Source organism: Oncorhynchus clarkii, chromosome 9 (assembly GCF_045791955.1).
Source record: "Oncorhynchus clarkii lewisi isolate Uvic-CL-2024 chromosome 9, UVic_Ocla_1.0, whole genome shotgun sequence".
Classification (NCBI taxonomy): domain Eukaryota; kingdom Metazoa; phylum Chordata; class Actinopteri; order Salmoniformes; family Salmonidae; genus Oncorhynchus; species Oncorhynchus clarkii.
This window is the reverse complement of record NC_092155.1, coordinates 39,474,157-39,498,506: the sequence shown is the minus strand read 5'-3', so window position 1 is coordinate 39,498,506 and position 24,350 is coordinate 39,474,157. Positions and strand designations below refer to the sequence as shown.

General features: G+C 42.5%; 1 protein-coding gene and 1 pseudogene across 1 annotated transcript; both read left to right on the top strand.

Moving 5' to 3' along the window:
• Positions 1–5,752: 5,752 nt before the first annotated feature.
• On the top strand, positions 5,753–9,916 carry LOC139417541 (5-aminolevulinate synthase, non-specific, mitochondrial-like; annotated as a pseudogene).
• Positions 9,917–14,222: 4,306 nt separating this feature from the next.
• On the top strand, positions 14,223–19,599 carry LOC139416273 (dual specificity protein phosphatase 7-like). The gene is made up of 3 exons (XM_071164734.1): positions 14,223–14,988; positions 15,627–16,055; positions 17,508–19,599. Exons 1-3 carry the CDS (start codon positions 14,622–14,624, stop codon positions 17,816–17,818), a joined length of 1,107 nt encoding a protein of 368 aa, XP_071020835.1. The 5' UTR covers positions 14,223–14,621; the 3' UTR covers positions 17,819–19,599.
• Positions 19,600–24,350: the final 4,751 nt, after the last annotated feature.

Here is a 24,350-nt window from a genome sequence, read left to right as displayed (position 1 = left end):
GCAGCAGGCCTAAGGCACGTTCACGCAGATGAGCAGGGACCCCGGCCATCTTTCTTTTGGTGTTTTTCAGAGTCAGTAGAAAGGCCTCTTTAATGTGCTCAGAGTTCCAAACTGTGACCTTAATTGCCTACCGTTTGTAAGCTGTTAGTGTCTTAAAGACCGTTCCACATGTGCATGTTCATTAATTGTTTATGGTTCATTGAACAAGCATGGGAAACAGTGTTTAAGATCTGTGAAGTTATTTGGATACTTACGAATTATCTTTCAAAGACAGGATCGTGAAAAAGCGACACTTCTTCTTTTTGCTGAGTTTACTGCAAATAATTCTGAGTATAGCTTATGTAAATTAATCTGGTGTACATAAATATAGCATTTGTATAACTGTTACAGTGCTATTTTGGGTTTTTAATCATTTCTTGTATATTCAAATGTTTTAATTATTTGTGTACTCGTTTGACATTTTACTGCATTGTTACAGTAGGAGCTAGTAACAAGCATTTTACTGTAGAACTGTGTATGCGAGCAATAAACTTTGATTTGTTGTCTACAGGGAAAAATTTGCCAGGTTACTTATCACGTGCAACTACATCGACAATTTAACTTTAAATAAAACCTAAACATGTTCTAATGTTTGCGACTATGGCCCTGGAGTGGCAACCCTTACACAGTGCATTCGGAAAGTATTCAGACCCCTTGAGTTTCTCCACATTTTGTTACATTACAGCCTTATTCTAAAATTGATTAAATTGTTTTTTTTTCCCTTTTGGAAGGTGGACCTTTGCCCCAGTCTGAGGTCCTCGGAGCTCTGGAGCAGGTTTTCATCAAGGAACTCTTGGTACTTTGCTTCGTTCATCTTTGCCTCGATCCTGACTAGTCTCCCAGTCCTTGCCGCTGAAAAACATCCCCACAGTATGATGCTGCCACCAACATGCTTCACTGTAGGAATGGTGCCAGGTTTCCTCCAGGCGTGACATTTGGTATTCAGGTCAAATAGCTAAATCTTAGTTTCATCAGACCAGTAAATCTTGTTTCTCATGGTCTGAGAGTCCTTTAAGTGCCTCTTGGCAAACCCAAAGCAGGCTGTCATGTGCCTTTTACTGAGGAGTGGCATCCACCTGGCCACGCTACCATAAAGGCCTGACTGGTAGAGTGCAGCAGAGATGGTTGTCCTTCTAGAAGGTTCTCCAATCTCCACAGGGGAACTCTGGAGCTCTGTCAGAGTGACCATCGGGTTCTTGGTCACCTCCCTGACCAAGGCCCTTCCCCCCTGATTGTCTAGTTTGGCTGGGCGGCCAGCTTAAGGAAGAGTCTTCCATTTAAACATGATGGAGGCCACTGTGTTCTTGGGGACCTTCAATGCAGACTTTTTTGTTTTTTTTCTCAGATCTGTGCCTCGACACAATCCTGTCTTAGAGCTCTACAGGCAATTCCTTCAACCGCATGGCTTGGTTTTTACTGACATGCACTGTCAGCTGTGGGACATTATATAGACAGGTGTATGCCTTTCCAAATCATGTCCAATCAATTGAATTTACCACAGGTGGACTCCTATCATGTTGTAAAAACATCTCAAGGATGATCAATTAAAACATGATACACCTGAGCTCAAAATTTAAAAACATATTTGTAATAAATGTGCAAAAAAAAACATTTTTTACTCTGTCATTATGGGGTATTACAGTGGGGCAAAAAAGTATTTAGTCAGCCACCAATTGTGCAAGTTCTCCCACTTAAAAAGATGAGAGAGGCCTGTAATTTTCATCATAGGTACACTTCAACTATGACAGACAAAATGAGAGAAAAAAATCCAGAAAATCACACTGTAGGATTTTTTATTAATTTATTTGCAAATTATGGTGGAAAATAAGTATTTGGTCACCTACAAACAAGCAAGATTTCTGGCTCTCACAGACCTGTAACTTCTTCTTTAAGAGGCTCCTCTGTCCTCCACTCGTTACCTGTATTAATGGCACCTGTTTGAACTTGTTATCAGTATAAAAGACACCTGTCCACAACCTCAAACAGTCACACTCCAAACTCCACTATGGCCAAGACCAAAGAGCTGTCAAAGGACACCAGAAACAAAATTTTAGACCTGCACCAGGCTGGGAAGACTGAATCTGCAATAGGTAAGCAGCTTGGTTTGAAGAAATCAACTGTGGGAGCAATTATTAGGAAATGGAAGACATACAAGACCACTGATAATCTCCCTCGATCTGGGGCTCCACGCAAGATCTCACCCCATGGGGTCAAAATGATCACAAGAACGGTGATCAAAAATCCCAGAACCACACGGGGGGACCAAGTGAATGACCTGCAGAGAGCTGGGACCAAAGTAACAAAGCCTACCATCAGTAACACACTACGCCGCCAGGGACAAATCCTGCAGTGCCAGACTGCTTAACATGTCCAGGCCCGTCTGAAGTTTGCTAGAGAGCATTTGGATGATCCAGAAGAAGATTGGCAGAATGTCATATGGTCAGATGAAACCAAAATAGAACATTTTGGTAAATACTCAACTCGTCGTGTTTGGAGGACAAAGAATGCTGAGTTGCATCCAAAGAATACCATACCTACTGTGAAGCATGGGGGTGGAAACATCATGCTTTGGGGCTGTTTTTCTGCAAAGGGACCAGGACGACTGATCCGTGTAAAGGAAAGAATGAATGAGGCCATGTATCATGAGATTTTGAGTGAAAACCTCCTTCCATCAGCAAGGGCATTGAAGATGAAACGTGGCTGGGTCTTTCAGCATGACAATGATCCCAAACACACCGCCCGGGAAACGAAGGAGTGGCTTCGTAGGAAGCATTTCAAGGTCCTGGAGTGGCCTAGCCAGTCTCCAGATCTCAACCCCATAGAAAATCTTTGGAGGGAGTTGAAAGTCCGTGTTGCCCAGCAACAGCCCCAAAACATCACTGCTCTAGAGGAGATCTGCATGGAGGAATGGGCCAAAATACCAGCAACAGTGTGTGAAAACGTTGTGAAGACTTACAGAAAACGTTTGACCTCTGTCATTGCCAACAAAGGGTATATACAAAGTATTGAGATAAACTTTTGTTATTGACCAACTTTTGTTATTTCCACCATAATTTGCAAACAAATTCATAAAAAATCCTACAATGTGATTTTCTGCATTTTTTTTCTCATTTTGTCTGTCATATTTGAAGTGTACCTATGATGACAATTACAGGCCTCTCTCATCCTTTTAAGTGGGATTACTTGCACAATTGGTGGCTGACTAAATACTTTTTGCCCCACTGTATGTGTAGATTGATGAGAATTTTGGAAAAAGTCAAGGGGTCTGAATACTTTTCCAATGCACTGTATAGTCTACGGGTTAACCATCCAAGTTTCACCAGTCAAGTGTGGTGTGATCTCTCTTTTTTTGCTGCTTATCAGAGAGAAAACAGGTTGTCAATTGTCACCCACTGACTTGACATTTATATTTACAATTCTGACATTTATTTTGTTCTACGTAAACAAAAAAGACAAAATCCAAATGCAAATGTTTAGCTCTTATTAATATCATGAATTTGGGCTAGGCGCAAGCTGCAACATAATAGGGCATCAGAAGTATTGACTCCTAGCTATCTAGGTAAGGTTAGCTATATGCTGATTAGTTCTTTGGTGTTTGCTCTGAAAGGCAAACAAAAATAGATTGCTTTTTGAAAGAAGCCTGCAAATTGTTGCACAGTTTAATCTAAACTAAGCTATAGTTTTGTCAATCAAAATCCTCCCCATCAAATTGGCCATTGTTAACTAGTTACCTAGTTACCTAGTGTAACATTCTAGTGTTGATTCGGGTGTTAAATGATCTCTGTGAGTGTTACATTAACACTCATAAGTGTAAAAGAACCCCAGTGTTGGTGTTAATAACCAGAGTTGACTTTGAGAATGTGAATGTGTCAGTTTTACTCTGCGGAGAGCAAACCACACCCATCCTTATCATATTACTCAGCCTGCTCTATTGCAGTTAGATTTTTAGGAGTTCAAGTGAAGTTGGGAAACCTATTGTTATTTTCTGAAATATTTTCCTTGACATGGTCAAACAACTAAACCATAGATTGGTTAGACTGAACAGAAATGTAAATGCAACATTTGTTGGTCCCATGTTTCATGAACTGAAATAAAAGATCCCTGAAATGTTCCATATGCACAAAAAGCGTATTTCTCTCAAATTTTGTGCACACATTTCTTTACATCCCTTTTAGTGAGCATTTCTACTTTACCAAGATAATCCATCCACCTCACAGGTGTGGAATATCAAGAAGCTGATGAAACAGCATGATAATCACACAGGTGCATCTTGTGCTAAGGACAATAAAAGGCCACTCTAAAATGTGCAGTTTTGTCACACAACACAATGCCACAAGTTTTGAGGGAGTGTGCCATTGGCATGCTGACTGCAGGAATGTCCACCAGAATTGAATGTTCATTTCTCTACCGTAAGCCGCCTCCAATGTTTTATAGAATTTGGCAGTACATCCAACCGGCCTCACAACCGCAGACCAGGTGTAACCACACCAGCCCAGGACCTCCACATCCAGCTTGTTCACCTGCTGGATCATCTGAGACCAGCCACCCGGACAGCTGATGAAGACGTGGGTTTGCACTACCGAAGAATTTCTGCACAAACTTTCAGACACAATCTCAGGGGAGTTCATCTGAGTGCTTGTCATCCTCACCAGTGTCTTCACCTGACTGCAGTCCGGCCTCGTAACTGACTTCAGTGGGCAAATGCTCACCTTCGGTGGGCATTTGCACGCTGGAGACGTGTGCTCTTCACAAATTAATCCCGGTTTCAACTGTACAAGATGTCAGACGTTTTGTGAGTGAGTGGTTTGCTGATGTCCACGTTGTGAACAGAGTGCCCTATGGTGGTGGTTGGGTTATGGTATGGGCAGGCATAAGCTACGGACAACAAACACATTTGCATTTGATCTCTGCCAATTTAAATACACAGAGATACCGTGACTAGATCCTGATGCCCATTGTCGTGCCATTCATCCGCCGCCATCACCTCATGTTTCAGCATGATAATACACGGCCCCATGTGCATGGATCTGTACACAATTCCTGGTTGCTGAAAATGTCCCAGTTCTTCCATGGCCTGCATACTCACCAGACATGTCACCCATTGAGCATGTTTGGAATGCTCTGGATCGACGTGTACGGCAGGGTGTTCCAGTTCCTGCCAATATGCAGCAACTTTGCACAGGTCATTGAAGTGGAGTGGGACAACATTCCACAAGTCACAATCAACAGCCTGATCAACTCTATATAAAGGAGATGTGTCACGCTGCATGAGGCAAATGGTGGTCACACCAGACACTGACTGGTTTTCTGATCCACACCCTACCTTTTCTTTAAGGTATCTGTGACCAACAGATGCATAACTGTATTCCCAGTCATGTGAAATCCATAGATTAGGGTCGAATGAATGTATTTAAATTGACTGATTTCCTTACATGAAAACGAAAAGGAGAGCCGCACACTCTAGGAGCTCAGATTAAATAATTTAATAATCTAATTTCCAACGTTTCGACAGACTAGCTGTCTTCATGAGGGTGGGTATATTGATTTCCTTACGTGAATTGTAACTCAGCAAAATATTTGTAATTTTTGCATGTTGAGTTTATATTTCTGCTCAGTGTATTTTCATATTTTCCTCAGTGCACTAATAGGCCTACACAATTAAATCAAAGACAGATACATGTATTTAAGTTAATCAAATGTCCTCCTGTTGTTGATGGTAGAGTCAGAGCAGGTGGTCCAGCTACCCCCGGGCCACCCAATGCCCCATGCTGGCCAGCCGGTGTGCTCCAAATTCCCCTTCCTGGTGGCTGAAATGGTGCAGAAGAACACCAACGTGGTGAGGGAGGCCCGCATCGAGCTGTCAGAGGAAATACAGGACAGGAGTACAGTCTACACAGGTAAAAATACGAGCGGTCTTTGACCTTTTCCACTCAGTTGTGTAAGCAGTTATATGTGTGTTATAAAAGCTTGGTGTGGATAGTCACCTTTCAAGAAATCCCAGGACTTTTGTCATACTACACCTAGTCTAGTAGAACCACTCGTAAAAGCTACCTAGGTGAGGTGGAAGTGGTTTTGCTACTGTAGGAGTCTAGTTGATAACTCTTTTAAATCGTCTTTATCCCCCTTTATTGATACAGAGAAGTCTGAGTCCAAGGTGTATCCCGCTGTGGGTCCCGATCAATGCTGACAGGGCCGACCCAGGCACCCTGAAGAACATGCTGAAACAGCGCCCCCCTAAGGTCTCTCACTTACTACGAGACAACCTGCACGAAGGTAAACACCTGCTCACATGTATCCTGGTACACTTGGGGCTACACGTTATATTTTTGTGTATCGACTGTTCAGGCATCCCTGATTTTAGAAAGAGGCTGCATCCAAACTACAGTGACAAAGACCTTACCCGTCGTTATTTCTCTTGCAGCGTGTGCCAACTTCCACTACCACTCGTTATTTCTCTTGCAGCGTGTGCCAACTTCCACTACCACAAGTTCTTCGAGAAGAAGATTGACGCCGGGAAGAAAGATCACAACTACCGGATGTTTACGACGGTGAAAGGGCACGCCAAGTCCTTCCCCAAGGCAGACAACTGCTCAGAGTCGCTTCTCATGAAGAGAGACGTGTCTGTGTGGTGCAGCAATGACGACCTGGGCATGAGCCGGCGACCCAGAGCCTTTCAGGCCATCATGTGAGTGGGGCACAAAGGTCACAGGAACTGTAGATAGTTGATTAAAGATGGTTTAAGATGGATGGAGGTCGACTAGATGGACAGAGATCCTAGCCATAGGCATGCAGTTATAACATTGTATTCATTGTAGAAATGTGTAGTTCCCCCCCCCCCCATAGTTTTCCGGGCAAGACGACAATCTCTTATCAAAGGCCTCTCTTCTCTTTCTTTAGGGATACATTACAGAAGCACGGTGCGTGAGCAAGAGGAACACGGAACATCCTCATGGACCAGTAAGTTCCAGGTCGACTTGGAGTAAGTTCCAGGTCGACTTGGAGTACGAGCTGGCCGACCTGCGTGGAAAAGACGCTGCGCTGCTCTGCGCGTCCCGCCACAGTGTTCACTCTGGGTAACACACTGCCGGGTACTGATGCTGATTCTGACATGACTGATCCAAACGGAGTAGTTTTTCATACCCTTGTTCTTTCCCGGGTTCTATAGTAGCTTCATTTGACATTCTATGACATGCTCATGGACAGAATGAGCTCTTAATGATCTGCATTAAAAACAGCAATTTAGTTTTTTCTGCTCCCAGGTCGTGAGATGCAGGGAACCGTGCATCAGTGATGCAGGGTATAAGGAACAGCGGGGCCAAGAAGTGAATCTTCCATCACAACGACATCAAACATGTAATAGTGCTGCTACTTAAGTCTGACCCTACCACCCTTATGATTGTGACCTTTGAGATCGTGCACTCCATGGACGCAGATAGCAATGCAGATAGCCCGGTTAGCCAATGTGCGGGAGCACTAGTTGGTTGGCCCAATTGAGGGAGTATGTACATGAATGTATAGTTAAAGTGACTACGAATATATGATAAACAGAAAGTAGCAGCACCGTAAAAAGAGGGGTTGGGGGTGGCACACAATGCAAATAATCCGGGTAACCATTTGATTACCTGTTCAGGAGTCTTATGGCTTGGGGATAAAAACTGTTGAGAAGCCTTTTTGTCCTAGACTTGGCACTCCGGTACCGCTTGCCATGCGGTACTAGAGAAAACAGTCTATGACTAGGGTGGCTGGGGTCTTTGACTATTTTTAGGGCCTTCCTCTGACACTGCCTGGTGTGGAGGTCCTAGAAGGCAGGCAGCTTAGCCCCAGTGATGTACTGGGCCGTGTGCACTACCCTCTGTAGTGCCTTGCGGTCAGAGGCCGAGCAATTGCCGTACCGGGCAGTGATGCAACCAGTCAGGATGCTCTCGATGTTGCAGCTGTAGAACCTTTTGAGGATCTCAGGACCCATGCCAAATCTTTTAGTTTCCTGAGGGGGAATAGGCTTTGTCGTGCCCTCTTCACGACTGTCTTGGTGGGTTCGGACCATTTTAGTTTGTTGTTGATGTGGACACCAAGGAACTTGAAGCTCTCAACCTGCTCCACTACAGCCCCGTCGATGAGAATGGGGGCGTGCTCGGTCCTCCTTTTCCTGTAGTCCACAATCATCTCCTTAGTCTTGGTTACGTTGAGGGATAGGTTGTTATTCTGGCACCACCCGGCCAGGTCTCTGACCTCCTCCCTATAGGCTGTCTCGTTTTGAAAGTTGAAAGTACTACTTAAGTAGTTTTTGGGGTTTTCTGTACTGAACATTTATATTTTTGACAACTTTTACTTTTACTTTACTACTGTACATACCGAAAGAAAATAATGTACTTTTTACTCCATACATTTTACTTGAGCCCCAAAAGTCAATTTTAAATGCTTAGCAGGACCGGAAAATTATCTAATTCACGCACTTATCAAGAGAATATCCCTGGTCTTCCCCACTGCCTCTGACGTGGCGGACTCACTAAACACTCTCTTCGTTTGTAAATGATGTCTGAGTGTTGGAGTGTGCCCCTGGCAAGAAAATAGTGCCGTCTGGTTTGCTTAATATAAGGTATTTAAAATCATTTATACTTTTGCTTTTGATATATTTTAGCAATTACATTTACTCTTTATACTTAAGTATATTTAAAACCAAATACTTAGACTTTTAGACTTTTACTCAAGTAGTATTTTACTGGGTGACTCACTATTACTTGAATCATTTTCTATTAAGGTATCTTTACTTTTACTTAAGTATGACAATTGAGTACTTTTTCCACCGCTTTCAATCCAAAAAAATCATACACACATTAGTTCACAAACCTTCATTCAAAAAGTGGATGAACATTTGAAAAATCTGTTTTAAAAAAATTGCAACAATTAATGGTTGATAAACACTCTCCGAAAGAGAAAAAAAAAGCTCAAATTAATATTGGTGTTTATCAAATATTTAACTCACCCAGACCGTCATATTAATTAAATACATCTTTACCTGGTTTATGCCTTACCTTACCTCATTTATTCTTAACAGGTAGGGCGCTTGGTTTAGTTGGCGGCTACATCGTCGGTACCAATGCCCTGGTGCCCTGGTGCCCTGGTGGACACTGTGTGCTCCTACGCAGTAGGCTTCATCTTCACCTCGCTGCCCCCCATGCTGTTCGCCTTGGCCCGGGAGTCCATCCAGACCCTGAATGGGGAGGAGGGCCGCGTGCTGCGCATGAAACACCAGAGGAACGTCAAGCTGCTGCACCAGATGCTGATGGACTCAGTCCACGGTCCACTGTCCCAGCCACATCATCCCTGTCAGGGTAAGCCTGGCCTGTTAATCGAGATTCAAACCATGGAAACGAGAGATGGAAAATCTTATCAACTTTGGATGTTATATTTCATCCCTGAAGAAAGCAATTTATATTATCACCTGATGATTAATCTTTGACCCCTTGTTCCAGGTGGTGGACCCTGCGAAGAATACAGAGGTGTGTGACATCATGATGTCTCGCTACCACATCTACGTGCAAGACATCAATTACCCCATGGTGGCCCGGGGAGAGGAGGGCCTCCGCATCGCCCCCACCCCACATCACACCCCAGATAATGCAGTACTTTTTCGGTAAGCACACACCCCAATGAGTCTTTGTGGTTTTGAATCCAGTAGTTACAATTGTGATTGATTAAATATGAATGTTTTTCTCTCCACAGAGCATCTGGTGAAGGCCTGGAAGGAGGTAGGTCTGGAGCTGAAGCTTCACTCGTCAGGGGAGTGTAACTTCTGCCAGCAGCCGCTAGATTTTGAGCTGATGACAGAGAGAGAGAAGTCATCGGCATGAGTAACATGATATCGGCCAGGGCCTAACATTTTAACCCCAGAAATGATATTTTAAGATATTTGTTCTCTTATCTATGTATAATTCTATCACTATTTATGAAATATTCTTATTTACAAGTAAATGGTTGGGGAAAGTTATGCTTTGGCTATTATGCTGTGTTTTGAGCAACTGGAAATTATATTATTTAACATTATCTCAACCAAATATCAGCTTTGACAAACATTAAACATAACCTCTGCTCTGCCACACCTCACCGGAGGGATTCAGCAAATCTGCAACCACTGTGAGAACACACGTTGTATAACTCTTTTCCCTACGCATTTTAGAATGTTTTTCTGACATGGAGGACTTTGATACAGTTGGTCCAAAGGGATAGAACCTACACGCAATTCAATGTTTTTCAGAAGTTGCAAATTAATTTCTTATTCAATATGTAAGTCATTATTCGTAGATGTTAACCTTGGGGTGTGCCTATTCCTCTAACAGCACCCTTGAGCCAACACCTAAATCATAGTAAAATCCCCCTCTTAACTGTGTTTCAACGTGTTGAAGAATGTAGCATTGTGCCCCTTCATGCACCTCCATGTAACTCTGGGCCTTCAATAATTGCTCCTTTAACGTTAGCAAAAGACTCTCAGGCGGAGCAGAACAAGTCACCTCTTGAATTGACGACACTCATTCACTGTTTTGACTCTAACTAATCTAGGTTTAGAAGGCTTCAAATGGAGAGTCATCATTTCAGCCTTATTACACATTAGAGCTTAACAGATTCAGAAAGCTTTAATGTCCTCAAAGAGGCCATTCATTTTTGCAGCATTCACAATGCATACAGACCAGACACATTAAAAAGCAACATTAAAATCGCGAAGGATATTTGTGAGCAAGTAGACTGGATAAGTGCAGGTTCATGATAGAAATGTCAAAAAATGGCCTGCTTGAACATGTTAATTCATGTGCAAGTGCTAAAGTGCTATTAGTCCAACATTTTATTAAGTTACAGTATTGAATTTGAAATAAAAGGGTCCCTGGCTCTGTTTGTTTTGACTTTTGGTTGCCTATACTTGCCGCCAGAGAGGAGGGGCTGGAATTTGGGGTGGAGTTGGCGGTAAGTGTCAAATACTATCATTAGCCTTCTGGAGGGCTCTTGCACAACCAATTCTTCTGTGCGACCTTGGCATAAGCTTGAGCTCAACATGCAATTTCCATTTGCTCCTTAGTACTTTTACACTTCATATGCGTAAGGCCACTTGGTCATGAGACCCTTCATAACTCGGGTCACTACTTGGGGTTCCATTTGACACACTATCAAAGTGTGTGAATATCATCGTGATCGCAGCATATTCGCACCGCACAGTGTAGCTGATCGGTGCATTCAACATGCCTTTCTTCTTTCCACCAGAGGGAGCACCAGCGCACCTTATTTCAAGGAGTCGGGTTGCCTCATTTACCGTGAGTGCAGCAATTGCAACGTGACACTAGACGATCTCACTAGACTAGATCTCCTTGGTCTAAGGGTTAATCAATGTTTTGAAGACAATACGTTTGGAACCGTTTTAACGTTAATGTTAATTGGTCAAGATATAAATATGAAAGAAACCATCTAATTTCGTCTGTCCACATTCTCTAGTGTAGAGTTGAAGCCGTTTAAAAACGTGAAAAAGTGCCATGGTTAAAGCCGTCACTCTATTATTTACGAGGGTTACCTACATGCCAGAAGAGGCTGTTGGGAGGAGCTATAGGAGAACGGGCTCGTTGGAATGGCTGGAATTATTGGAACGGTATCAAACATATCAACCACATCAACCACGCCATAACAATGAGCCTGTCCTGATAAAGCTCCTCCCACCAGCCTCCTCTGCTACACACTTAACATCTGCACATGACAAGAGCGTTGTACATAATGGGGTGAGGGAGAGGGTTCGAAGCAACGCTCTCGACATGCAAAGCCAGGATCCTGCAAATCAAAGATATTCCTGCTGTTCCTGAGAGAGAGAGAGTGAGAGAGAGAGAGAGAGAGAGAGAGAGAGAGAGAGAGATTACCATGAGCTCACATTCTGAGATTATTATGTAATTGGAATGCTTCTCTGAGTGCACTAGTCAAGCGACCAGCACCACTAGTGCACTTGGCAGAATGTTCTGTACACTACGTTCTGCATTGACCAAATTGTCTTACACCTACATCATTCATCATAGATTAAATGCACACCCTGCAGTTCCTTATCAGGGCAGAACAGAGGCAGGTACCCATGCCTCTGCACTGCACACTCTCTGGGGAGAAAACAGGGTGCATGCATGTGGGTGAGAAGACAACACACGTGTGAGAGTGAGAGAGAGAGAGAGAGAGAGAGAGAGAGAGAGAGAGGGAGAGAGAGAGAGAGAGAGAGAGAGAGAGAGAGAGAGAGAATGCAGGTTCAGCTCTGCTCCCCTCCTTTTTGCATTAATCCTGCGAGCGCTGCACATCTGTGTCTCCCCCACTCACGTGCACAGACAGATGAGCTGAATGGCTGGCTTCCCATTGCACTCAACACAAACACACTCTTTCCCTCTCTCTCTTTAGCACACACACACACATTCTCTTTCTCTCACACACAAAAACAGACACTGAGGGTGGTCCTGCGGATTCTTGCCACAGAAATCATCGTCTTTGTAGTCCACAATGTGATGATAACAAAACACAAAATCCTCAGTTTTTTTTATGAAAGAAGGAGAGCAAAATATCTCTTCTGGCAAGACATACAGTACCAGTCAAAAGTTTGAACACACCTAGTCATTCTCTTCACTGTAGAATAGTGAGGACATCAAAACTATGAAAAAACACAATTGAAATCATGCAGTAACCAAAAAAGTGTTAAACACATCAAAATATGTTTTAGATTCTTCAAAATAGCCACCCTTTGCCTTGATGTCAGCTTTGCACACTCTTGGCATTCTCTCAACCAGCTTCACCTGGAGTGCTTTCCAACAGTCTCGAAGGAGTATGCTGAGCACATGTTGGCTACTTTTTCTTCACTCTTCACAACTCATCCCAAACCATCTCAACTTGGTTGAGGTTGGGTGATTGTGGAGTTCAAGTCCTCTGATGCAGCACTCCATCACTCTCCTTCTTGGTCAACAATCCTTTACACAGCCTGGAGGTGTGTTTTGGGTCATTATCATGCTGAAAAACAATGTAGTCCCACTAAGAGCACTAATTGTAGTCCCACTAAGAGCAAACCAGATGGGATGGCGTATCGCTGCAGAATGCTGTGGTAGTCATGCTGGTTAAGTGTGCCTTGAATTCTAAATAAATCACAGACAGTGTCACCAGCACTCTAGTAATTGCGTGGAATTCTATACAACATGATCAAAGGAGAGCAGACAATTTAGGGGACTGTACACCCAACATCAGAATCCCAAATCAACCGAGCCCTGTTCAAAACCAGCATGACATGAGAATGGAGAGGATGAGGTTCAATGATGTAACAGGATATAATCTCAAATATTGTGTTGTGGCAAGCATCCAGTAAAACGATCATCAAGGCTAAACTGTGGAACTGTGTTTAGTTCATATGCAAATATTTACATTGATATGACCACACATTGACCAAGAATAGAACCACCACTGCGTACAAACGTCAAAAGAGAAGGTAGTGGGGCTGCAATGAATTATGCTGTACAGTTTACTTTTTTAACATCAGAAATGAGTGCATAGACCTGTTTTAATAATGCAATTGAACAATGCATTTTCAGTAGGCCTAATTTCATCATTTGAAAAACGGTCAACATCATAAAACACTAAATCAAATCAAATCAAATAAAATTGTATTTGTCACATACACATGGTTTGCAGATGTTAATACGAGTGTAGCGAAATGCTTGTGCTTCTAGTTCCGACAATACAGTAATAACCAACAAGTAATCTAGCTAACAATTCCAAAACGACTACCTTATAGACAGACACAAGTGTGAGGGGATAAAGAATATGTACATAAAGATATCTGAATGAGTGATGGTACAGAGCGGCATAGGCAAGATACAGAAGATGGTATCGAGTAGAGTATATACAGATGAGATGAGTATGTAAACAAAGTGGCATAGTTAAAGTGGCTAGTGATACATGTATTACATAAAGATGCAGTAGATGATATAGAGTACAGTATATACATATACATATGAGATGAATAATGTAGGGTATGTAAACATTATATCAGGTAGCATTGTTTAAAGTGGCTAGTGATATATTTTACACTACCCAATAGGTTATTGATTACACAGTAATAGCCTATAGGAGGGACCATAAAACACATTTAGCAATCTCCTTCTATGTCTTTAAATTGAAGCACCTCCCTCTTGAGTTTCTCCACTGTCAACTACATTTCCTCTGCATCGGAATGGCAAAAAGGAGAACGTGTTCCAACTAGTGCGATTGTCAGTGTAGAAAGTTGATCGTATATTTAATGTCTGGTGTTATTATTTCACAGGGGGAAAATGTACTAGTATTTGCTTCCCTGGGCGAGTGGATAAGTGGTGAGTAACCTACAAGGTCAGATGGACATTGGAGTAGGGAAATCAACGCTCCCGCTCTAAAGAAAGTGATACATTAGAAGTATGTCATTATCGCAACATTTGAGATTTGATGTTTGAAGTTAACACGTTACAGTGTTTGCCCTGCGAAGTTAGCCGCCACTCGGTGTACAATGTAGCGACATTTGTGTGTTACTTGCATGAATGTAACATGATATTTCGTTCGATATGACTAATGTGACGCCGAGTAAAAGCGTGGAATGGCTGCAGGTAGAGTTGGAATCCGGGGGAAGTTCGCTGCTTCTGTTGGACTGCCGATCGCACGAACTTTATGAATCATCCCACATAGAAACGGCCATCAATTTGGCCATACCAGGGTTGATGCTGCGAAGGTTCAAGAAAGGCAACATACCCATCCGAACTATCATCCCCAACCACGAAGACAAGGAGAAATTCGTTAGACGTTGTAATACGGATACAGTGATTCTGTACGATGAGTGCACTGTGGACTGGCAGGATGGGGCCACTGGTTCGGTTCTGGGACTACTTCTTCAGAAACTATGGGACGACGGCTGTAAAGCATATTACCTGGAAGGCAAGTTAAATGTTTGCCATATTGTTTTTCAAGTTGTTTTGGGAAATGTAGCCTATAGTAGTCTTAACTTTCCTGGCACTGTATGTAAAATAGGGTACAAATTGTAAAAACATGTTTTCATAAATATTACGACAAACAACTCCAATTAATAAATCTTAATTATATAGATAGATGGTATGTATGATACATCTTAGTTTTGAATGTACATCATTATCTCTGAAACTTTGAGAAGTAGTGTGACTGAGAGTGTCAATTAAAATTCCAAAATGGCTGCGCCATGTTTTGCTACTACAGGAAAAGGGCATGCATTTCATGAATGGTCTGCTGTGAAGGAGAGAGCTATTGCCAATGCAGTTCTTAGTTATAGTATACATAGCATGAAATTGTTATTTACTCAGCCCTGATCACGTTACTCATGTTATTCATAATAATCCAAATATATTATAGCCTATTACGTCATTAGACCACATGTCACGTATTATATCAACTCAAATAAATAATATTTATTCTCAATCTCTGTGCAGTTGTTACACTTTGAATGATAGAAAATAATTATATGAATATATTGCTTGGCTGAGGTGCATAGGATAACACAATTAATAAACAACATTATAACTCCTTGGCTCTTTTGATCTTAGGGGGATTTGTGAAGTTTCAGACCGAGTACTCGGAGCACTGTGAGACCCTTCTGGACAGCTGCTGTCCCAGCTCTTCTCCACCGCTGTCCGTCCTAGGCTTTGGAAGTCTCCGGATCAGTTCCGACCTCTCCGATGGTGAGTCGGACCGCGAGCCGAGCAGTGCGACCGAGTCTGAGGAGAGCCCCCTTCCCAACAACCAACCTGCCTTCCCAGTCCAGATCCTCCCCTACCTTTACCTGGGCTGTGCCAAAGACTCCACCAACCTGGATGTGCTGGGCCAGTACAACATCAAGTACATCCTGAACGTCACGCCCAACCTCCCCAACATGTTTGAACATGACGGCCTCTTCAAGTACAAGCAGATCCCCATCTCCGACCACTGGAGTCAGAACCTGTCCCAGTTCTTTCCAGAGGCCATATCCTTCATCGGTGAGTAGCCGACTAGGTGGGAGAGAACCTGATCGATCACACTGTGTTCCAAGAGTTAATATATTTGATGAATGAGGCCTATAGGAAATTATAAACAGGCACACAGAGTATATGATGTCCCGTGTAGCTCAGTTGGTAGGGCATGGCACATGTAACACCATTGTTGTGCGTTCAATTCCCGAAAGGGACCAGTATGAAAATATATGATTTTTTTTTCGCTCTGGATAAAGAGTATCTGCTAAATGACGTAAATATCATACACTTCTGTTTATTACAGTGAGAAATAGGAAGTTGGTTGCTAGCCACCTAATGTTCTTGTTTTACTTTAGTCATATTTTGATTACGATATGAATCATTATTATCTCTCAGTTCCTGGTATATACCCAAATAGCATTGCTCATCACTGAAACCCCCTTGTGTGATGAACCTAGGGCTTTTACTTAGATTTTCAATTCCGGTTATCAATGTCCCAATTCAACATAACTTCTTAAAAGAGAGCTGGAATGAAGTCCCTTGCTACTGAGCGCTGACCTCGAGGAACTTCCTGGATCATCGCTAGTGTCGTATGTCTGTTATTTTAAGATGGGGGGGCAAATCTTTTAAAAAACTTACTGAAACCCACAGCAGCACCTGAAACATTCTTGTGCTAATGGTGTTTCCAGGCTTGTTGTGTGATAGTTTTGTCGGTGGGGGTTTAGTGGTAGAAGAAGGAAACATGGCTTCCACTCTCTGTGGCTGCCTGTGTTTGGTTATCAGGTCATGAGTCTGACACATCCTGGTTGTGGGTTAAGTTTAGTGCAGGGCGTTTCGCCATACTTGTTTGCTTACTTCTCTCGGCTGGAAAGAGGATATTGTGGCCTGTTCTTGTGTAGATTGAAGTGGATGTTTACTGTAGAACTAATAAACCTCAACGTCAAAGGCGTACAGCAGCACACGATGAAGACTAGCTAGCTAAGGTGAGGACTGACAGCTCTGGGCATCAGTAGTCTGCATGTGGCACTGTCATAATTAAGCAGAGGATGTGAAAACGTTCGGTGACACACAGCCTTGGGTCATGCTCTGGGGTGTCACGTAAATTTAGCTTGAATTGTGTACGCAGGATTACGCCTTTCAACAGCAACATAAATCACGAAGAATCTAAGAATGGTGTTTTAATGTGACTCCATAATAGAGGGTTGTGGAATGCCTGCGATTTAGCTCACTATACATAATATTCCTTTTGATGAAGGGAGGTGTGTCATTCAACAAAGATAAAGGTCTACTTACTGTCTCCCTTGATCCTTATGAGCAAACAATAAGATGTAGGCTTACATGTTTACCTCTTCTGTGTACGGCCATATGACCTCTTCTTTGTTGGACCCCACACCCAGAGAGTCTTAGGGTTATGTGTTCTGATCAAACAGCCAGTGCTATTTGACCCATGCTGACCTTCTTCCTCACTTGTACCTGTAGATGAGGCTCGGTCCAAGCAGTGTGGCGTCCTGGTACACTGTCTGGCTGGCATCAGCCGCTCCGTTACCGTGACCGTGGCCTACCTGATGCAGAGGCTCAACCTGTCACTCAATGACGCCTACGACTTTGTCAAGAGGAAGAAGTCCAACATCTCCCCCAACTTCAACTTCATGGGCCAGCTGCTGGACTTTGAGAGGACACTGGGGCTAAACAGCCCATGTGACAACCGCTCCTCATCCAATGAGCAGCTCTACTTCACCACACCGACCAATCACAATGTGTTCCAGCTGGACACGCTGGAGTCAACGTGAGGAAACGGAGAAGACTGGTTTGGTGGCCATGTTGTTTCATCAGTGTCGCCAGGGTATTTTGTAGCCTGTCAATGAAAAAGAAAATGCACCTGGCACTCCAGCTTGTGGAGACTGAGAAGACTCACCTGTCAAGCAAGTGATTTCAGTATGGATTTTCATAGAACATGGTGTCCGCCATTATGCTTAAAACAGTACATGCTCTGTCTGATGCCTTAAGGGATACTTCGGGATTTTGGCAACAAGGCCCTTTATCTACTTCCCCCAGAGTCAGATGAACGTGTGGATACCATGTTTATGTCTCTGTGTCAAGTATGAGGGAAGTTAGAGGACGTTTTGTGAACCAATGCTAACCATAGACTCTCAGTAATTGCGCTACCGCTAGTTAGCAACTTCCTTCAAACTGTACGCAGAGACATACAAATGGTATGGACGAGTTCATCTGACTCTGGGGAAGTCCCAAAATTCAGAAGTATCCCTTTTAATGTTTTACTCAAGTAATCCAACAGGCTTAGTGTGTATAATAGTGAATGGTGGTTTGCAATGGTTATTGCAAGAAATGTAATTATTATGAGGTAACTCGATTGGGGGGGGACTGTTATTTCATATTCACCCGCTGGAAAGTGGATGTGTCAAGTTGTTTTCAGAACAACTGTGGCTAATGCCTTGTTCTGAAGGGAGTAGTTGGCCAAGCAGAATGTGAATCATTGTTTTCTGGGACCAAACGGAGATATTTTGAATGGTACTCTTGCTGAGGGGCCTGGGCTACTTTAAGTTGGCCTTGAACGACTTTGTAACATTCCTATTGATGACTGTTCTAGATGTCGTCATTTGCAGTTAACATCAGAAGGGAGTGATCATTGAAAGCACTTGTCCGCCAATGTTATGTTCTCTACTTTGCTGTCATCTTCAAAGTAAACATTTTGTTTTTTTCTATTCTATAATGTAAGAACGCCGTACATTATGTTCGTTGTTCCTTTGTTGAATGGAGAGGGTCACCCTCTTGCAAAATATTAAAGATGAAACACATTATTTTTTTTATTTTTTTTGCAAAGCTCTTGTAAATTGTGGTAATTATAATAACATTGCATTGTTTGCATGTAATCAAGTTTAACTTCTGTATACTGTACCTCTTATGCCTGTTGTTCCTGTGGCCTTTCCGATACCGTCTAAGTTAACACTTAACTCTCTTTAACCAAGGAACTGGGTATGGTATTGGATTGTCATTTGCCATGCTTGACATGAATGACTTGCATATCGAAGTTATGATCCATAATGGACATTTTTACCTTGTTTATTAAGTCATGTAACAGTCACGTTTAGACACAATCTTCAGCCTGCAGCTACTCTTCCTGTGGCGGAACCATGTTAAAGGAAACACGGTGTGTTTTGATCTGTTCTGTATTTGCCAGTAATCGAAGTTGAATGTTTCAGCGAATGAGAGAGAGAGAGAGGGAATGAAAGGAAACGCGTGATAATGATGCCAATTTTTTTTTTCTTACCTCACGGAGAGACATTTTCAGGGATTTTTATACAGCACATCTGTATCTTGTTACGGCATCTGAAACGCATCAGAGGGCTGTGTTTATTTGGTATGGGTTTGTAAAAGATGTACATAAGATTCGCTTGGTAACGGGTGACCTTTTCTCTGAATCATGAAGGATGTGAAATTGACCGATTACAGTATGTACAGTGTATGTAAAACTAAATGTACAAGACATTTATGTACAAGTTTATACAACAAATATATTGTGTATATTTTTTACTTTCAAATGTGCTATGTATTCTTGTGTTATTAGCGTCTTATTGTTATTCAGGTCTACGGCTGTGCCAAAGCTTAGGCTACTTTCAGTCAACACTCAATCACTCAACATTTACAATGAAGAATATCAAGTCCAGAGCAGAGTCAGCCACTATCTGGCTGTCTGTCTGTGTCATGTTGTCTTGTGCAGCACAGGGCCCAAGGCTGTAGGTGTGGTGAGATATCCGCTCTCTGTCCACTCTGATGCCTGGCTTCCTGTCTGTTGTGGCCATGCAGGCCGTCTGATGGAGAGAAGGACGGGAGGCAGGGCCAGATCTCTGAAACCACAACACAGCCACTTCCCTTCCCAGTCACTCACTCGGAGTCACCCTGCTCGGAGAGAAGGGGAAGATGAGGCAGCAGAGAGCTGGAACATGTCCATTGTGTAACAATTAAGGTCTATTTTACTTGATGACTAACATCCATACTAATACGGTTTTCTTTAAAGGATGTTAAGTTGGTGTGTCATTCTCAGAACGAATGTTTCAGTGTTTAGGGTAAATGCAGTAGTATCTTATTTAGTTTTTCTCATGTCCAAAAGCTGCTGTGTCTCGTTTGAAAAGAGGAAATGAGAGCTTGTCGCTACGTCCTCGGGTCCTGTTGGACGTTTGGGGAGGGTGATGTGAGGGTAACTTCTTACTGTGGATATGTTCACATTAGCACACACACAAACTCACGTCTCCTAAGAGAGCATGCTGAATACTTAACTTGATGTTAATTATTTGCAAAAAAGACATGTTTTTGCCTGTTCACGGGTCCCCTCGAAATATCCCTACCTCAGAGGTTTCATTACTAAGGACTGATGATTAGCCTGAGGCTAGCCCTCCACAAGCCTCAGCTCTTCCAAACCCTGGTCGGGTGCACCAAGAAGATTTAGACATTCATCACACCTCTGATCCAGGCCAAAACAGCCATGATTCTCAGGCAATGCAATTCCTCTTTTTCAGAAGAAGCAGTTATGAAATGAGGCTAAGCCTATGATATCCGTAGCCCTGAGCTAAGCTGAGGAAAATGAAGTGCAACAGAAAATGACAGCAGAGTATCCGAGCTCACTATGGGGTTTTTAAAATGGAGAACGCCAGGCATGGGTTGTTTCTTGTCCAGTTCCATCTTCATAAGTACAACACTGAAAAGGTTTTAACTAAATTAAATAACATTATTTTCTTTAAATGTCCCCAATGTCAAGAAAAAAAAATCCTCATCTGCCATTGTCTTCTTTTGAAAGTAACACAGACCAGACTTGCCTAACAATAAAACCCTGGTGTGTGATGGTTTTCCTAGCATGACAACCTGGCAGGCTGCATACCTGCAGGAAACACCTGTGATTATGTCTAAGAGCCACCCACCCATATCTAGGCGAGTCAGAGGCCATGGATCCAAACTGGCCTTACATGCAAGATAACAAGCAGAGACGTCTGACACTCCGGGCTGATGGTGCAGACATTGCAGCTTCAATCAACCGGCCAATGAGGTTTAGCGCTGAGGCACATCCGAAGTAATATAGGGCTGATTGAGATAGCTTCCACGGCAACGTAACACTGCAAGGGACATTAGGTTACTTTCTAAATGTAATTCATTTCTAATTACCTGTCCAAAAATGTAATCATTAATGTAACTTATAAACTCAGTAATGTAATCGGATTACTTTCCCAAAAGAAGAGGCTTAAAAAAAGAAAAGAATCCATCGAACGCATTTGATTGTATGTTTTTTCCGCAAACATCCTTTTTTACTTTAACAGTAATTCAAAAAGTAATAAGCACATTTTTAGAAGTATCTGTAATTTGATTACAATATTTCTGCTGGTAACATAACTGATTACAGTCAAAATTGTTTGTAATCAGAATACATGCAATCAGTTACTCCCCAACCCTGGCAGGGGATAATGGGAAGTACCCTGCCCTGATCAGGAAGCAAAGTTAAAAATAAGTTATAGATCTGTTCGCAAGTTTGAGGTGCTAGAATTTCCCTATAGCAACACATTCAGTGTTAATTGGTAGATACTACAACACTTCCTATTTGGAAATTCCCTGACATCTGTTGTGTAAAAAGTATGCCTCGATTATAAAAATCATATACCACTTCATCCTCAGAGGCAGAGCTCATCTGTGGTATCGCATAATTCCCCTTCAATCCATTGCCTCCTGCTTTCACAATTACTTTGGAATTCTCCAAAGCATTATGTACAACATATATTTGAAGTTGGAAGTTTACATACACTTTAGCCAAATACATTTAAACTCAGTTTTCCACAATTCCTGATATTTAATCCTAGTAAAAATTCCCTGTTTTAGGTCCGTTAGGATCACCACTGCATTTTAAGAGTGTGAAATGTCAGTGTAATAGTATAGAGAATGATTGATTTCAGCTTTTATTTCTTTCATCGCATTCCCAGTAGGTCAGAAGTTTACATACACTCAATTAGTATTTGGTATCATTGCCTTTAAATTGTTTAACTTGGGTCAAATGTTTTGGGTAGCCTTCCACAAGCTTCCCACAATAAGTTGGGTGAATTTTGACCCATTCCTCCTGACAGAGCTGGTGTAACTGAGCCAGGTTTGTAGGCCTCCCTGCTCGCACACGCTTTTTCAGTTCTGCCCACACATTTTATATAGGATTGAGGTCAGGGCTTTGTGATGGTAACTCCAATACCTTGACTTTTTTGCCCTTAAGCCATTTTGCCACAACTTTGGAAGTATGCTTGGGGTCATTGTCCATTTGGAAGACCCATTTGCGACCAAGCTTTAACTTCCTGACTGATGTCTTGAGATGTTGCTTCAATATATCCATATAATTTTCCGTCCTCATGATGCCATCTATTTTGTGAGGTGCACCAGCCCCTCTTGCAGCAAAGCACCCCCACAACATGATGCTGCCACCCCCGTCCTTCACGTTTGGGATTGTGTTCTTCGGCTTGCAAGCCTCCCCCTTTTTCTCCAAACATAACAATGGTCATTATGGCCAAATAGTTCTATTTTTGTTTCATCAGACCAGAGGGCATTTCTCCAAAAAGTATGATCTTTGTCCCCATGTGCAGTTGCAAACAGTAGTCTGGCTTTTTTTTATGGTGGTTTTGGACCAGTGGCTTCTTCCTTGATGAGCGGCCTTTCAGGTTATGTCGATATAGCAGGTTATGTCAATATTTGCACTTTTCGCACCAAAGCACGTTCATCTCTAGGAGACAGAACGCGTCTCCTTCCTGAGCGGTATGAAGGCTGCGTGGTCCCATGGTGTTTATACTTGCGTACTATTGTTTGTACAGATGAACGTGGTACCTTCAGAAGCTTGGAAATTGCTTCCAAGGATGAACCAGACTTGCAGAGGTCTACAATATTTTTCTCTGCTATTTCTCGGCTGATTTCTTTTGATTTTCCCATGATGTCAAGCAAAGAGGCACTGAGTTTGAAGGTAGGTCTTGAAATACATCCACAGGTACACCTCCAATTGACTCAAATTATGTCAATTAGCCTATCAGAAGCTTCTAAAGCCATGACATAATTTTCTGGAATTTTCCAAGCTGTTTAAAGGCACAATCAACTTAGTGTACGTAAAATTCTGACCCGCTAGAATTGTAATACAATGAATTATAAGTGAAATAATCTGTCTGTAAACAATTGCTGGAAAAATGACTTGTGTCATGCACAGTGGAGATGTCCCAACCAACTTGCCAAAACTATAGTTTGTTAACAAGACATTTGTGGAGTGGTTGAAAAATTTGTTTTAATGACTCCTACCTCAGTGTATGTAAACTTCCGACTTCAACTGTATGTTTTCAAGGAATTCCTGCTATATCATTCGCGTTCCACTCTTATTTGTACAATCGGATTAAACGTGAGAGAACAAATAATACACTCGGAAAAGTATTCAGACCCCTTGACTTTTCCCACATTTTGTTACATTTACAAGCCTTGTTCTAAAATGGATGAACATTTTTTTTTCCTCGTACAATATCCCAAAATGACAAACGAAAACAGGTTTTTAGAAATTTCCGAATGCACTGAATACTTTACAAATGTGCTGTATATTCAAAGTATGTGGAAACCCTTTCAAATTAGTGCGTTTGGCTATTTCAGCCACACCGTTGCTGACAGGTGTATAAAATTCGAACACACAGCCATGCAGTCTCCATAGACAAACATTGACAATAGAATGGCTTTACTGAAGCGCTCAGTGACTTTCATATTCTGCCCTGCTAGAGCTTCCCTGGTAAACTGTAAGTGAAGTGGAAACATCTCAGGCAACAACGGCTCAGCGGTAGTGGTAGGCCACACAAGCTCACAGAACAGGACCGCCAAGTGCAAAATCGTCTTTCCTCGGTTGCAACACTCACTACTAAGTTACACACTGCCTCTGGAAGCAACGTCAGCAGAATAACTGTTCATCAGGAGCTTCAAGAAACAGGTTTCCATGGCCGAGTAGCCACACAAAGGCTAAGATCCCCATGCACAATGCCAGGCGGCTGGAGTGGTGTAAAGCTTGCCGCCATTAGACTCTGGAGCAGTGGAAATGCGTTCTCTGGAGTGATGAATCACGCTTCACCATCTGGCAGTCAGACGGACGAATCTGGGTTTGGCAGATGCCAGAAGAACGCTATCTGCCTGAATGCATAGTGCTAACTGTTAAGTTTGGTGGAGGAGGAATAATGGTCTGGGGCTCTTATTCATCGTTCAGGCTAAGCCCCTTAGTTCCAGTGAAGGGAAATCTTAACACTACATCATACAATGACATTCTAGACG

Coding starts and splice junctions, on each gene's coding strand:
- LOC139416273 (XM_071164734.1), top strand. CDS start 14,622: ATGACTAATGTGACGCCGAGTAAAAGCGTGGAATGGCTGCAGGTAGAG. Junction 14,989..15,626: donor TAAAGCATATTACCTGGAAG/GCAAGTTAAATG, acceptor TTTTGATCTTAG/GGGGATTTGTGAAGTTTCAG. Junction 16,056..17,507: donor AGAGGCCATATCCTTCATCG/GTGAGTAGCCGA, acceptor TTGTACCTGTAG/ATGAGGCTCGGTCCAAGCAG.